Source organism: Mytilus galloprovincialis, chromosome 3, assembly GCF_965363235.1.
Source record: "Mytilus galloprovincialis chromosome 3, xbMytGall1.hap1.1, whole genome shotgun sequence".
NCBI classification, from domain to species: Eukaryota; Metazoa; Mollusca; class Bivalvia; order Mytilida; family Mytilidae; genus Mytilus; species Mytilus galloprovincialis.
Window position 1 is genome coordinate 41,600,832 of NC_134840.1, and position 16,420 is coordinate 41,617,251.

At 32.2% G+C, this 16,420-nt stretch overlaps 1 protein-coding gene across 1 annotated transcript in view; it reads right to left on the reverse strand.

Annotated features, from left to right (window-relative positions):
- The window catches only part of LOC143067961 (WD repeat and HMG-box DNA-binding protein 1-like), a 43,444-nt gene that overhangs the window by 15,596 nt on the left and 11,428 nt on the right, over window positions 1–16,420 (reverse strand). Inside the window, exons 7-12 of the mRNA XM_076241629.1 lie at window positions 14,531–14,623; window positions 13,950–14,056; window positions 10,257–10,341; window positions 6,649–6,696; window positions 5,970–6,150; window positions 5,372–5,541 (exon numbers count right to left, since the gene is read on the reverse strand). Coding sequence (XP_076097744.1) covers window positions 5,372–5,541; window positions 5,970–6,150; window positions 6,649–6,696; window positions 10,257–10,341; window positions 13,950–14,056; window positions 14,531–14,623 — 684 coding nt within the window. The remainder of the gene's footprint in view (window positions 1–5,371; window positions 5,542–5,969; window positions 6,151–6,648; window positions 6,697–10,256; window positions 10,342–13,949; window positions 14,057–14,530; window positions 14,624–16,420) is intronic.

The following is a 16,420-nucleotide window of genomic DNA, read 5'->3' on the forward strand; positions in this document are numbered from 1 at the left end:
GTGGCCCTATATTCTATAGTATGGTAGCAACCATATTTAGAAATATGCAATGGAGAAAATGAAGAGTTCCTTCAATTTTAACAATTTTAGGTCATCCTTTGATAGAATCGTGTCAATGGTGTTACCAATTTAAAACATACATTTAGGTACTAAATATTATTGTTAAACATCAAACAACTGTTCCAATTTGTTGTTTAGGTTTAAATTACGACTTATTGACATTATTCATATAGCTGTGCATTTTATTCAAACATAAATTTCAGAATACATTGTCGTAAAAAAGTTGGCTGTCCTAATTATGGCCGTTGTAAATACTAAACAAGAATGTGTCCTTAGTACACGGATGCCCCACTCGCACTATCATTTTCTATGTTCAGTGGACCGTGAAATTGGGGTCAAAATTATAATTTGGAATTATAATTAGAAAGATCATATCATAGGGAACATGTGTACTAAGTTTCAAGTTGATGTAACTTTAACTTCATCAAAAACTACCTTGACCAAAAACTTTAACCTGAACTTCGCACTATCATTTTCTATGTTCAGTGGACCATGAAATTGGGGTCAAAACTATAATTTGGCATTAAAATTAGAAAGATCATATCATGGGGAACATGTGTACTAAGTTTCAAGTTGATTAGACTTCAACTTCTTCAAAAACTACCTTGACCAAAAACTTTAACCTGAAGCGAACGGACGGAGGGAGGCACAGACCAGAAAACATAATGCCCCTCTACTATCGTAGGTGGGGCATAAAAATACACTTCAACTGAATATATGTAAAATGTATAAGATTAAATGATAATAATATACCTAATCCTTGTATACGACCTAAAAACACTTTCATTTATGAATAGAAATTAAAAAATGTCGCATTTTTATATAGTAACACCACTGACCCTTCAGTAGCTCCAATGACACAAAAGTATCACAATTGACATCACATTTCAAATTTTACTTTTATTAAGTACTGAACACAAAGCCAAGAACATCGAGCAAAAGAAAAAAGATGAAAAAATACTTCTTATGCTAAAAAATCTCAAATTATATAACATAACATCCATTACTAAAAATGTCAATAGTGTTACTAAATAGTGTCATTGGTGTTACCAGCATACATCAGTTTGTGAAAACTTTGTATATATAATACATGATATTGTTAAAACATTGTTAAATAAGTATTGTTTTTCATAAATAATATGATGTTTCGCTTGCTAAACATGAAAGAAACACAAAACAATGCTGATTGTCATGATATATTTAGTGGTGTTACTAAACTGGTCAATGGTGTTATTTTATCAAAATGGTCTCCCCATTGACAGTAACACCAATGATTTAAGGTGTATTTTAAGATTCAGTTATGAAATAAGTGCTCCATTCCCCTATTCTATATGTTGTTTGTTACTGGTGCATGTTTCTATAATCAATATATTTCATAATTCAAAGTTAAGGAAATGTTTTCAAACAAGAGGCTCTCAAGAGCCTGAATCGCTCACCTTAATTCTTTTGGTTAAATCTCTCATCAATGATTATTTTGGCTTTTCAATTTATTTAAATGTTTTTTTGATCATCCTATTTTCTTCAAAAGCCAAAAAAAATAATCATTTTCTCCTATGTTCTATTTTACCCATAGGAGCTATGTTTCTTGACATACAAGGAAATAAAATATAAAATTTATACTAGAAACTCTGAAACTCATTTAGCCTAAGTTTGGCTGAAATTGATACAGCAGTTTCAAAGGAGAAGATTTTTTAAAGTAAGTCAACATGATGAACAAATTGTGAAAAAAGTCTTTAAAGGGCAATAACTCCTTAAGGGGTCAATTGACAATTTTTGTCAAATTGACTTAATTGAAGATCTTACTTTGCTGAACATTATTGCTGTTTACAGTTTATTTCTATCTATAATTATATTCAAGATAATAAACAACAAGAATGTGTCCACAGTACACGGATGCCCCACTCGCACTATCATTTTCTATGTTTAGTGGACCATGAAATTGGAATAAATTCTCTAATTTGGCATTAAAATTAGAATGATCTTATCAAAGGGAACATGTATACTAAGTTTCAACTTGATTGGACTTCTACTTCATCAAAAACTATCTTGACCAAAAACTTTAACCTGAAATTTGCACTATCATTTTCTATGTTCAGTGAACCGTAAAATTGGGGTCAAAACTATAATTTGGCATTTAAATTAGAAAGATCATATCATAGGGCACATGTATACTAAGTTTCAAGTTGATTGGACTTCAACTTCATCAAAAACTACCTTGACCAAAAACTTTAACCTGAAATTTGCACTATCATTTTCTATGTTCAGTGAACCGTAAAATTGGGGTCAAAACTATAATTTGGCATTTAAATTAGAAAGATCATATCATAGGGCACATGTATACTATGTTTCAAGTTGATTGGACTTCAACTTCATCAAAAACTACCTTGACCAAAAACTTTAACCTGAAGCGGGACAGACGGACGAACGGACGAACGAACAGACGAACGGACGCACAGACCAGAAAACATAATGCCCCTCTACTATCGTAGGTGGGGCATAAAAACAGCAAAATTTCCTTAAAATTATCAATTCAGGGGCAGCAACCCAACAACAGGTTGTCTGATTCATCTGAAAATTTCAGGGCAGATAGAAATTGACCTGATGAACAATATTACCCACGTCAGATTTGCTCTAAATGCTTTGGTTTTTGAGTTATAAGCCAAAAACTGCATTTGACCCCTATGTTCTATTTTTAGCAATGGCGACCATGTTTGTTGATAGATCATAACTTCGGATACAATTTACAAACTTACTAGATACCCTAAGGAACATTCAGTTAAAGTTTGGAAGTATTTGGCCCAGTAGTTTCAGAGGAGAAGATTTTTGTAAAAGATTTACGAAAAATGGTTAAAAATTGACTATAAAGGGCAATAACTCCTAAAGGGGTCAACTGACCATTTCCGTCATGTTGACTTATTTGTAAATCTTACTTTGCTGAACATTATTCCTGTTTACAGTTTATCTCTATCTATAATAATATTCAAGATAATAACCAAAAACAGCAAAATTTCCTTAAAATTACCAATTCAGGGGCAGCAACCCAACAACGGGTTGTCTGATTCATCTGAAAATTTCAGGGCAGATAGATCTTGACCTGATAAACAATATTACCCCATGTCACATTTGCTCTAAATGCTTTGGTTTTTGAGTTATAAGCCAAAAACTGCATTTGACCCCTATGTTCTATTTTTAGCAATGGCGACCATGTTTGTTGATAGATCAAAACTTCGGATACAATTTATAAATTAGATACCCTAAGGAACATTCAGTTAAAGTTTGAAAGTATTTGGCCCAGTAGTTTCAGAGGAGAAGATTCTTGAAATAGTTTACGACGACAGACGACGACAGACGACGGACGCCAAGTGATGGCATAAGCTCACTTGTCCCTTCGGGACAGGTGAGCTAAAAATGATTTTTACAAGGACACACCATGGACACTATTTTCAATTATGATATATATATATAGCTTTTACTTACTTTTAAGATTTTTTCACTAAATTTTCAACAAAATTGTTTGTTTTCTTTTTCATAACATACTTACAGGTAACATTGCTAAGGGAGAAACTGTTGTAAATGACCAAATCTTGCGAAAGATAACTCTTATTCTACTAATTTGTCCTTTGGTTACACCATTGACTTAAAAAATGTAACATTTCCTTTTGGTGAAAATTTTTATTATAAAACCAACATACACATAAAAAATGTTTGTATGTATCAAAATGCAATAAAAAGTGATAAATCATAAAAACAAATGATATGAATAATAGTCCTATTTCAAGTCTGAAAGGATTTATAGTAAACTAGATGTGTCAAAGTGACACAAATGGCCCCGTCTCAAAAAGTTGAAAAATCTACAATTTCAATTACACATGTGGACATAAACATGATGGTAGTCTCACATATTAAAAATCAGCTCAAAATCAGGAGGCGTCTAGAAAAATGTCCATATAACTGTGTTTTTCAACAATTTTCAAAGTTGTAAATCCTTAATTTTGGCAAAAATTAGCGGAGTGGAACGAAACTTAATCTTGATCTGTAACTCATCATGAGTAACTCACATACCATAAATCAACCCAATGTATGAAAGCATTTAGAAAAAAAGTCTGTATAACTGTGATTTTCAACAATTTGACAAAGTCCATAGACCGTAATTTTGGCAAAAATTAGCCGAGCGGGACAAAACTCGAACTTGATCTGTAACTCATCTTGGTTAACTCACATGCCAAAAATCATCCCAATATCTGAAAGTGTTTAGAAAAAAACTCTGTATAACTGTGATTTTCAACAATTTATCAAAGTTCAAAGCCCGTAATTTCGGCAAAAATAAGCGGGGCGGAACAAAACTTAAACTTGATCTGTAACTCATGAAGGTTAACTCACAAACTAAAAATCAGCCCAATTTCTGAAGGCGTTTAGAAAAAAACTCTGTATAATGGTTTGTTGCGGAATGACGGAATGACGGAATTACGGACAAGGGTAAAACTATATGGCACCAACAACTTCGTTACGGGGCCATAAAAATAACAGTTAATTCTGGCTATCTCCAAGGGTTTAAGAAAACATTAAGGATGTTTTTATAACATTTCATACTATAAACTGTATATTGTGTATCACAAAACATTCATATCTAACATATGCAAGTGTTATTTGATATATTTTAATGTCAGTGACTTAAAAAGACCCAATAACACAGTTTTGCATGTTTTATTGATAATGACCCATATAAGATATAAAACAAGGATTCTTGAACTTTTCTATTCTTATAGTTTGGACACAGTTTTTAAACTTACAATGATTTGTTGAACTTATTCAATAATCATCTTATGGAAGTCAAGAGAGTGAGAAACGGACAAATAAGGGGACTTTTGCATCACTTTATACCCTCCTAATTTGAGGTAAGGATATGAAAATTATAGAATAGAAGCTGGTTGACAAGTGGCAGTAATAGCCTTCAGCAGTTGACAATGTTTTTTCGGGGGTAACAATCTGCTCTATCACCCTCTCAGCTATGTGTTATTTATATATTGTCAAGATGTTGTTAATGACATCTCATCAAAATAAATTGTGAATGCATAGAAAAAGATGTAGTGCCTTACATTTTTCTTTAATTTCCTTTCCATTAAAAAGCCCATTGTCAATGTAACAGAAATAATAACTTAAGAATTCAAATATTGAAAAATTATTCAACTTATGACCAAACAACACTGTTAATTAACTTATGTATTACACGCTTTGTGAATAAATGTGTTGTTCACTCACTTGCTGAACATTTTTCTATTTTTGAATTCTCAATTAGCTATTCTATAAATACCATGTATCTGCTTGAGAGATGGACTGGTGTTGAGCCTGACTGAAATGATCCTTGCATTGGAGTGGGTTTAAAGCCTTCCACATGTACAATAGGTTTAGGTATTGTTAATGGTTCTGATATTGCACTGGAAGCATCATCATCATCTGAACCAGCCTTTCTTGAATCTTCATCTGTCAAAAAAAGGAAAACATGTTGGTGTGCTGTTTTGTTTTTTAATCAGGAGTGCAAAACATGTTTATGAATTGTCAATAGAGAATATCTCCATATGAAATGATTGGATTTGTATTTCAGGTAATCTGTCAAAAGGTCATTTATCATATGTTGTTAGACAATGGCAATACCCTTTAAAAATTAATTAATAAAAGGTGTTTTAAAGTCATTGAACAATCAAAATGAGATAAAGGACACTTAGCATATGCCAAATAGAAACCATATATGACTAAATACCAAATGTGAATTAACCACCATTAACTTAAGATATATGAAGCTTTTTTAATTTTAAGTATATATTCACCCCTGAAAGACAAAATAGGCTTTATAGTATATACCATCTAGATCAGGAAGTGGTCTAGCTTTAGATATTGGTGTATCTACATACCATCTAAATCAGGAAGTGGTCTGGCTTTAGATATAGGTGTATCTACATCACTGTCATTGTCTTCATCCATTGGCTGGTCATTATCATCTGCTAACTTTTCATTGGTTGCTTGAATGAGAAAGTCATCATCTTCGTCTTCAAATATTCCCATGGTTTCTTTTGCTCTTGTTTCGGACTTGGTCTAGTAGTTTTTGAAAAAACAATAAACAAAATTTTATAGCAACTGGTTTGATAGATAAAAGTACCATGATGGTCATCTGGCATTGTGAACTAAAATAAATAGGCATTCTAAAAATAACTTTTCTATTTGATAATTCAAAAACAGGATCTTAAATACATTCTACTAAAATCAAACAGTTTTTCCAAGGACCATGTATTACTTATCTTTAAATTTTGCATAAAACTTCATAATTCATATTTTTATTGTTGACCATACAGTATGCGTTTTGCTCATTGTTGAAAGTTATACAGTGGCCTATAATTGCTTACTACCACTTCATTTTAAATCTGGTGGATAGTTGTCACACTGTATTCATGCCACAAGTCATTTTTAAACAAAATATATCTATCTATTGCTTACAGTATCTGGAAACAAAACAAAACACATTGACTGATAAAACATGAAAATTAATTTTTTATTAGAATGAAGAAATATGAGAAGAAATATGAGAAAACTAACCTTCCCTGTACTGTCCAGTGTCAAATCTTCTAGCATTCCAAGCTGACCCTAAAATATAAACCAATGAATTACATTATGTACTCCACAGGCATACAGACTTGGGGTAATTGTAATTGTAATCGTTAATCAGCTGTAATTGATTACAATTTTTCAAGTAATCATTGTAATCATTAATCAGCCAAAAATCTGATTACATGTAATTTAATTTAATCAATTACTTTTCAAAATGCCCTGTAATCCTGATTACATTTTGATTACATTCTGATTACAATGAAAAAAATCTTGAACTGTGTTTATGGTCAATAAATGAACCTTTTGTTATTCTTATTTAATAGATATTTAACAAGTTAAGATAGTTTGGTTTACTTTATCAAGCATGTTAATTGATTTGTATACTTCAGTAAAAAATAAACTGTTACAATATTAAAAAAGTCATCATTAGCCTAAGAAGGCCTTAGTAAAAGATATTGTACATGTATTCACAATTTAAAATGTACATATATATTTGATAAAAAAAAAAACTGTTATATTTAAGCAATATTATATTTTTCTTTAACCCTGAATTATAATCTTTTGTTTATATTGTGATTATTGTAAACTTTGAATTGACAGATAGGAAACCAATTAAGGTTTGTTTTTATTGCAATTTCCAATTGAGTATAGCTGTAGGACATATATGATAAAAGATTAATCAGACATGTGAAAATTTATCTAATTATAAGCACAAACTAAATTAAAAGTTGGACAAATATCTTGTTTAATATACTAAGCAAATTTTTGTATGTTCTTGGACTGGACATGTAAATTGCATTGACTTATAGTATTTGTATTTTGTTTGCAATTTGTTTAAACAATTCTATTAAATTTTTTCATAATTTTTATCTGTTAACTTTATTTTTCCATATTTTAACTTCCAAAAACTGCACCTTGAAATACATATAAAGTCTGGAAGAGGTCAGAAGACAAACAGCAAACTCTTAAGCCATATTCAATTGAAGTCAAAATGATTCAGAGATCAATGATGATAAAGTGTAATGGGTGACACAATGTTCATGTATGTCTGTAGTGAACTTTTGTGGTTTATTAAATAGATGAAGTTTGAAGTTATCATTTTAAAATATATAAAACAAAATTCTTTCTAAAAAGAACTAACGTTATATTAAACGTTAATTCATTCTCATCATTCAAAATGTGTTTTTTTTTTTTTTAATTCATTGTAATCAGATGTATTCATGATTACTTTGCCAATGTAATCATTAATTTAATCAGACACTTTCAGAAATGAAGTAATCATTAATTTAATTTAATCGTACAAATGGCAAAGTAATTGTAATTTAATCAATTACATTGAAAGTAATCGGACCCATCTCTGCAGGCATACCCTCAAAATAAGAACTAGCCATCATGAATAGTCTACTCTCATTCAGGGCTTTCCATTGAATTTGAAGTAGAAGGCTCAATTAAAATTATAGGCGGCTATAACATGCGTTCGGCAAAGCCGGACGGCCACCAAGCTGTAAGCTTGGTGCCTTACGGCAGGGGGTCTGGGGGCCGCTCAAGGCCCCCCAGAAACTCTGGCATAAATAGAGCAAAATCCTGCATTCTCACAATCTCCTGGCACCTAATTTAATCTTTCAAATGACCATTTTTTATGTATGAAATTAAAGAAAGAAAAAAAAAAAAAACTCAAAGAAATTTCATTTTTTTTTTATGTTAGTTTTTTATTTTCATTACCTTATGCTTAAAATTCATTTACTTTTAAAGGAGTTTTATTTAAATAATCATCCGGTTTGTAAGAAATCTTGATCGATTTATATTGCATTTATATCACTACGTGCATTTGTAAACAAATGACCCCCTTTTCTCTCTAAAGACTGTTACGTGTATTTAAATCATACAATTATTTCTCAAGCATTGACAGAAAATTGATATATCCTCTGATTTTCTCTTTTTTTTTGTAAACTGTTCAATAAGTCGGATACATAAATCATTTGGAAATGTTATTTATTTGAGGTCGAGTCGACAATATTCTACTTTCGTTTTTGACCTTGATTCTCTGAACACCACGTGGCCTGGGCTTTGAAAAATGAACTTCAAAAGATACTTGTTTTCCAGATTCTGAACAATATGATCTACTACACTTTCTTTAATTTGACAAATATTATTCCATAACATAAGATTGTCATCTTATCTGATTGTCTTCACGTTTTAAAAGCCAAAAAAAGCCAACGAGTTAATGACCATCGGAACGTCTCTATTGTTATCGTTCAATGAACACCGGAACGTCTCTCTTGTTATCTTTGAAAAGAAAGATGCATTCTGACTTAAATAGACAACCAATCAGTGACCTGAATTCATGTGAACTATATTTAGCCCAAGGTAAACACTGACTTTCATCCTTGTTTATCGTGACCGCGACTTTGCGACAATATTCGTCTCTTGGCTGCCTGTAACCATTTGAAAAAGATATTTTTTTTCTTTTTGAATTTATATTTTTGTCAGTGAAGTAGCCGGCACTTGAAGCCACCGTAAGCGGCGGATTTCCGCCGGCTACCGGCTTCAATGGAAAGCCCTGCTCATTATTATAGATTTGATTTTCTGTGTTTTAATGCCGATTTTAAGCACCGCTTTTGGCTTTTTCGTGAAGGCCAGTTTTTATTGCTGGAGGAAGGGGGAGTTTGGGGATAAAAACACATACATTTGATTGAATAACTAACAATCCTTATCAATTAGGATTGGAGTAGAGTGCACCCGCATGAGAGGTATCCGATCTCACACCTCATCAGTGTTGACTGGCAAGTGATTACAGTAGTAACTACTTAGACCACTCTGACACCGAGGCCCTCATGATTACAGCAGAAGCGTGTCAAAATAATAAACATATCCTTTTGCTTTTAGGAAAACAGAAACAATAAAGTGGCAACAAGTTTAGTGCGTAATTAGGCATATTTTGATCAAAGTGAGTCCATGCAGTATACAGCAACTTCAGCCAGAAATTTGCCATCGATAAAAACTAAATGCGATATGTAAATTGTCCACTTTGTTTCAATTTCCCACCTTTAAACTGGTCAAAGAAGGATAACTGTAACTGAGTTGGACTTATTTTACTTGATAAAGCTATAATTTAAAAAAAAAATGAAAAATATAAAAAATTAATCACAGGTTATCTATAAATTGCATTTCTATAACATCAATAGCTTAATGTCAAAGCATCACCTGATTTGACTGGTGGAATTGGAAATTACGATTACAATGTACATGAACCTTGTGTCCTTAATACTTTGTGAGTGCAGTAAATTTGTTTTTCAATTTTTTAGGTAAAATGTTCTAGTTTTTATTTTTATGGTTTCATGACTTTTCTCTAGAGCTTGTTATTCAGTTGGATGCTTGCTCATTATTGAAGGTCAAGTGATGACATCTGGAAATTTATTTATATATTTTTGTTGTCGGATGGCTGTATCAGACATTTACCTATCATCTTCTTTGATTCAATGTAATCTAATTCAGTTAAGCAATATCAAATAACTATAAAATACATTTAAATGTTATTTGAAAGGTTTAAAATAGCAGTTTCAAAAACAACAATAAATAGAACTCCTGTTCTGTACCTCCATGTCACAGAATGCTATCTCTGGTTTACCATTTGGATTCCAAGCCAAAGCTGTAATAGTAAAGCCATTATCATGTTTGAACCTGAAAAATATAACAATGTATGTGGAAGATAACTCTGCTCACTAATGAAACCCTGCCCCGCTATTAATATAAGGTAAATAGGGAGTTGTTGAGTGATGAATCTGAAAACACATCACACAGTAAAGCTGACTCATAAAACACTTAAATAAAATTTCAGAAATTCTTGTAATGTAATTCCTTGGTAATGTAATTCCTTGGTAAAGATACGACAAAAAATATTCATGGGAGGGACAGATTGACAGACTGACAGATGTTAAACAGTAAACCCTCACTTTTTTAAATCAGATTTTAAGTTATATTCCTACAACCCCTATGGATCCTATATTAATCATCTAGCATATATATATAGTATTGACTAGATGTTTGTTGGTCAGTTGTGTTTTTAGGGTTGCTGTTTTATTGAATTATACCCAACATCTTCTATCACTTTTGAAAACCTTGATACAAAATAACAGCTTGTCATCTGGCAGCTATAAAATCTATGACACAAATAAGAAGTTTTTCAGACAGGTAAGTACAGATTTTGATATAAATCATAAATATAATCATTACTGTATCTGTAAAATTGACACAGTCACAAACTGTCAGCAGCAACTTTTCAAAAACAGTACTGTTATTTCTATTCTCATACATTTAAAAATGAGCTCTATGGTAGTTTGAGTTCAACCATATTAAACATCTTGAGACTCAGACACTCAATCAGTTAAAGGTTACAACTTCTTTATCAGGAATGTATATATGGGCTTCCATTGATGCATATACAGCTTTTTCAATTCTTTTTTCTATGCAGTCCGCCAAAGGTTAAGTACCACAGAAATATACCGGGCAATATTTTTTTTAACTATTGCGAAAAAAATATTTATGTTTGGTGTTATGAATTGCCTTTAACATACACTAAGAAAATTCATTACAACCAAAAAGATTGAACTCCGATAAAGCAGTCAAGCAACTTTTTATTATAGGACATCTGCACGTTTACATATACACTGTTTCTCCAGGTGGTCGTGTTAGTGTACTAACATTAGTCCGTCATTATAAGGGCGACCGAAGAGCAAGTCATTTTGTAAAGAGACCTGCCCTACGAGGTAGGCACTGTACAATCAGGTTTCAATGGGATAATGTCATCTATGCTTGAACATGAGAAGCTGGCAAAACACTCATTGGGCAGATGAGAGTCAGTAACTGTTACGACCAGTAGACGCCATAATACGAATTTGGCGGGAAAATAAAACAGCCTATGACCAAAACAACATTTGCCCAATGACTGAATTCGGTGCTGGTGTTAATACAGTACACGGTTGCCTCTTATACCATTGTAAGCTGGGTATGCATATTCTGCAGGGTAACATAAACGGACAAACATACAGAGATTTGGTGCCCAAAATCATTGTAGTCCCTCATTTTGATAATCCCCCACTTGCTTCAACATGGTCAAGACCCTTGTACATGGACGACAACGCTAGGCCACACAGGGCAAGTCCAAAGAGCAAAAAGCAATTTACACTATCTTTTGGCCTTCCATGTCCCCATACATAAACCCTATCGAACATGTCTGGGATGCCATTGGCAGAAATCTCAATTGCAGAGATACACTTTCATAAAATCTTGTCGATTTAAAAGTGGCAATTGTTGATGAATGGAATAGATTTCCTCAACTAAAGTTCTGAAGGCATGGATCGAGTAAAGAGGTCGTGTAATGGAACTGTACCGGAAGATAGGTTGTTACACATGCTATTGACTCAAATATTGACATTAAATTTGCAGAACATACCAAAGATAATTTGTAGAAATTTTTAATGATATTGGGTGATTAATTGTTGTAAAAAAAACAAGAATGTGTCCAAAGTACACGGATGCCCCACTCAATCATTTTCCATGTTCCATGGACCGTGAAATAGGGTAAAAATCTAATTTGGCATTAAAATTAGAAAGATCATATCATAGGGCACATGTATACTAAGTTTCAAGTTGATTGGACTTCAACTTCATCAAAAACTACCTTGACCAAAAACTTTAACCTGAAGCCAAAAACTTTAACCTGAAATTTGCACTATCATTTTCTATGTTCAGTGAACCGTAAAATTGGGGTCAAAACTCTAATTTGGCATTTAAATTAGAAAGATCATATCATAGGGCACATGTATACTAAGTTTCAAGTTGATTGGACTTCAACTTCATCAAAAACTACCTTGACCAAAAACTTTAACCTGAAGCCAAAAACTTTAACCTGAAATTTGCACTATCATTTTCTATGTTCAGTGAACCGTAAAATTGGGGTCAAAACTCTAATTTGGCATTTAAATTAGAAAGATCATATCATAGGGCACATGTATACTAAGTTTCAAGTTGATTGGACTTCAACTTCATCAAAAACTACCTTGACCAAAAACTTTAACCTGAAGCCAAAAACTTTAACCTGAAATTTGCACTATCATTTTCTATGTTCAGTGAACCGTAAAATTGGGGTCAAAACTCTAATTTGGCATTTAAATTAGAAAGATCATATCATAGGGCACATGTATACTAAGTTTCAAGTTGATTGGACTTCAACTTCATCAAAAACTACCTTGACCAAAAACTTTAACCTGAAGTCAAAAACTTTAACCTGAAATTTGCACTATCATTTTCTATGTTCAGTGAACCGTAAAATTGGGGTCAAAACTCTAATTTGGCATTTAAATTAGAAAGATCATATCATAGGGCACATGTATACTAAGTTTCAAGTTGATTGGACTTCAACTTCATCAAAAACTACCTTGACCAAAAACTTTAACCTGAAGCCAAAAACTTTAACCTGAAATTTGCACTATCATTTTCTATGTTCAGTGAACCGTAAAATTGGGGTCAAAACTCTAATTTGGCATTTAAATTAGAAAGATCATATCATAGGGCACATGTATACTAAGTTTCAAGTTAATTGGACTTCAACTTCATCAAAAACTACCTTGACCAAAAACTTTAACCTGAAATTTGCACTATCATTTTCTATGTTCAGTGAACCGTAAAATTGGGGTCAAAACTATAATTTGGCATTTAAATTAGAAAGATCATATCATAGGGCACATGTATACTAAGTTTCAAGTTGATTGGACTTCAACTTCATCAAAAACTACCTTGACCAAAAACTTTAACCTGAAGCGGGACAGACGGACGAACGGACGAACGAACAGACGGACGAACGAACAGACGGACGAACGGACGCACAGACCAGAAAACATAATGCCCCTCTACTATCGTAGGTGGGGCATAAAAATCACAGTGAAACTTAAATTCCATTTCTGATTTGTGTAATTGACACCATTTCTATGAACACAAAACCTGAATGCCTAGAACCTTCATAAGAGACCAAAATTATATTTGTGGTTTGTTTATGGTATATGTTAGCAAAATTGCTACATGAATGTTTTCTTTTTTTCAAGGAATAATTGATTTTTTAAATTGGAAAAAATTTTGATGCAATAAAAATAGGTGGTGCTTAACTTTTGGCAGACTGTATATATACAATTTGTCTAAATTTACACTATATCCAATTATGAATACTGCACAACTTAAAAATTGGCAGAATAGGAAGCTTGTTTAACTGTACTAATCTATATCTGTTAACAAACCTGTCAACACAAGTCTTTGAACTGATGTGGAATACCAGAATATTACCATCATAACAACCTGCTGCTAGGTATTGTCCATCTGGTGACATTGATAAAACGGAATAAATCTATAAGCAAACAGATAAACAATTAATTAAATAGTGACTTAACCTTTTCCTTCAATTATTAATAGCAAAATACTTTGAATTAAATTGGAGAGTGTGAATTAGTTTAAATCACCCTCTTTGTTTGGTCTTAAGCTTACCTCCAGTGTATAAGGTTGTTAGCTGTTTAACAAGACCCCATACAGAACATTTAATGGATAAAAGTCCAAATTAATTTAACAGTGAAAGATAACATACTACTCAAAATTCTTTGGTTTATGAATATACAAAATGATCAAATTAATTCCAATTATTTTTGATTTTTTCAAAACTGATTTTCAGTCTTTCTTTTGTGATAACTATTATTAGTTTTTGGGAGCTTCAATGCAGTTTTCAATTTCTAATAATATAGATAAAGTTCCCCAATTGTCGTTATCTATTTGTACCTACATCAGACAAATTTATATAATATTCTCTGCATAGTATATGATGACATACCCCAGAGAAATTTTCATCTGTAATGCTGCCAACTTTATTCCATGTGTTTCTCTCAATTATCTGTATTTCCTTCTCTACTGGTATATATAAAAACTAAAAAATTAAAATAAGATAAAATAAAAATACTGATATATGGTTTGATAGCTTATTAGACAACTATACATAAGATGTGACCATTACAGGACTTGGTTGTTAGACAACTATACATAAGATGTGACCATTACAGGACTTGGTTGTTAGACAACTATGCATAAGATGTGACCATTACAGGACTTGGTTGTTAGACAACTATGCATAAGATGTGACCATTACAGGACTTGGTTGTTAGACAACTATGCATAAGATGTGACCATTACAGGACTTGGTTGTTAGACAACTATGCATAAGATGTGACTATTACAGGACTTGGTTGTTAGACAACTATACATAAGATGTGACCATTACAGGACTTGGTTGTTAGACAACTATACATAAGATGTGACCATTACAGGACTTGGTTGTTAGACAACTATACATAAGATGTGACCATTACAGGACTTGGTTGAAACCTTAAAGCCTTTCATTATATGAAAGTCATATTTGTTTCTTACTATGTTCCTCAGCCTGTAAAAGTTGGTAAAATGTCTTACACTATTTTTGACATTTTTACCTATTATATCTGTTTGATATGTTCATATATTATTGTCAATATAAGAGAATTTAAAGCAACTGCCATACAAGTGGGAGGTTTAGCTAGCTATAAAACCAGGTTTAATCCACAATTTTCTAAATAAGAAAATGCCTGTACCAAAGTCAGGAATATGACAGTTGTTATCCTTTCGTTTGGTGTGTTTGAGCTTTTGATTGTAGCCTAATGGACCTTCCGTTCAGAATTTTCCTCCTATAAAAAAGAAGATGTGGTATGATTGCCAATGAGACAACTATCCACAAAAGACCAAAATGACACAGACATTAACAACTATAGGTCACCGTACGGCCTTCAACAATGAGCAAAGCCCATACCGCATAGTCAGCTATAAAAGGCCCCGATAAGACAATGTAAAACAATTCAAACGAGAAAACTAACAGCCTTATTTATGTAAAAAAATGAACGAAAAACAAATATGTAACACATAAACAAACGACAACCACTGAATATACAGGCTCCTGACTTGGGACAGACACATACATAAATAATGTGGCGGGGTTAAACATGTTAGCGGGATCCCAACCCTCCCCCTAACCTGGGACAGTGGTATAACAGTACAACATAAGAACGACAGTTTGGTATTTTTGTTTTCTTACTTTTTTTCCATCATGGAAAATGCTCATTTTCGATATGCATACAAACTTTTTGCATGACATAAGTCTGGGTAGAAAATTTTAGTAGTCAACTACACTAATAGTGTTGGATAATCGGTTGAAATTACCAACCGATTATCTATTACAATCGGTTGACAGCAACCAACTGACTATCGGTTATAATCGCATCATAATACATTGCCCTTTTTTTTTAAATGAAATCATGCATTTAGTCTCATTGTACATGTCTAATGTGTATATTCCATATCATTGCAGAGTTTATGTATTCATATTTGATCTTTTGTTTCCTTTTCATATTCTAGCATACTAAATTATAATCCTGGTAACTTTGATAACTATTTATTTAGCAATTAAAACAATGAATTAATTAGAATCCAGATTCAGATTGAACATATTGTATCTCATAATTACAACATTAATTACCAACAGTCACACTAACATTTCTAAAGTCCAATGGTGTAACTCACATTAAAATTTCAATAACATAGCTGTTTAAACATTTGAATGATTGTAGTTAAGAAAAGATATTTAAACTTTTTAACTTTAAAAAATTCAAAATTAACAGAAAAAAATAAAACAATGCATTTG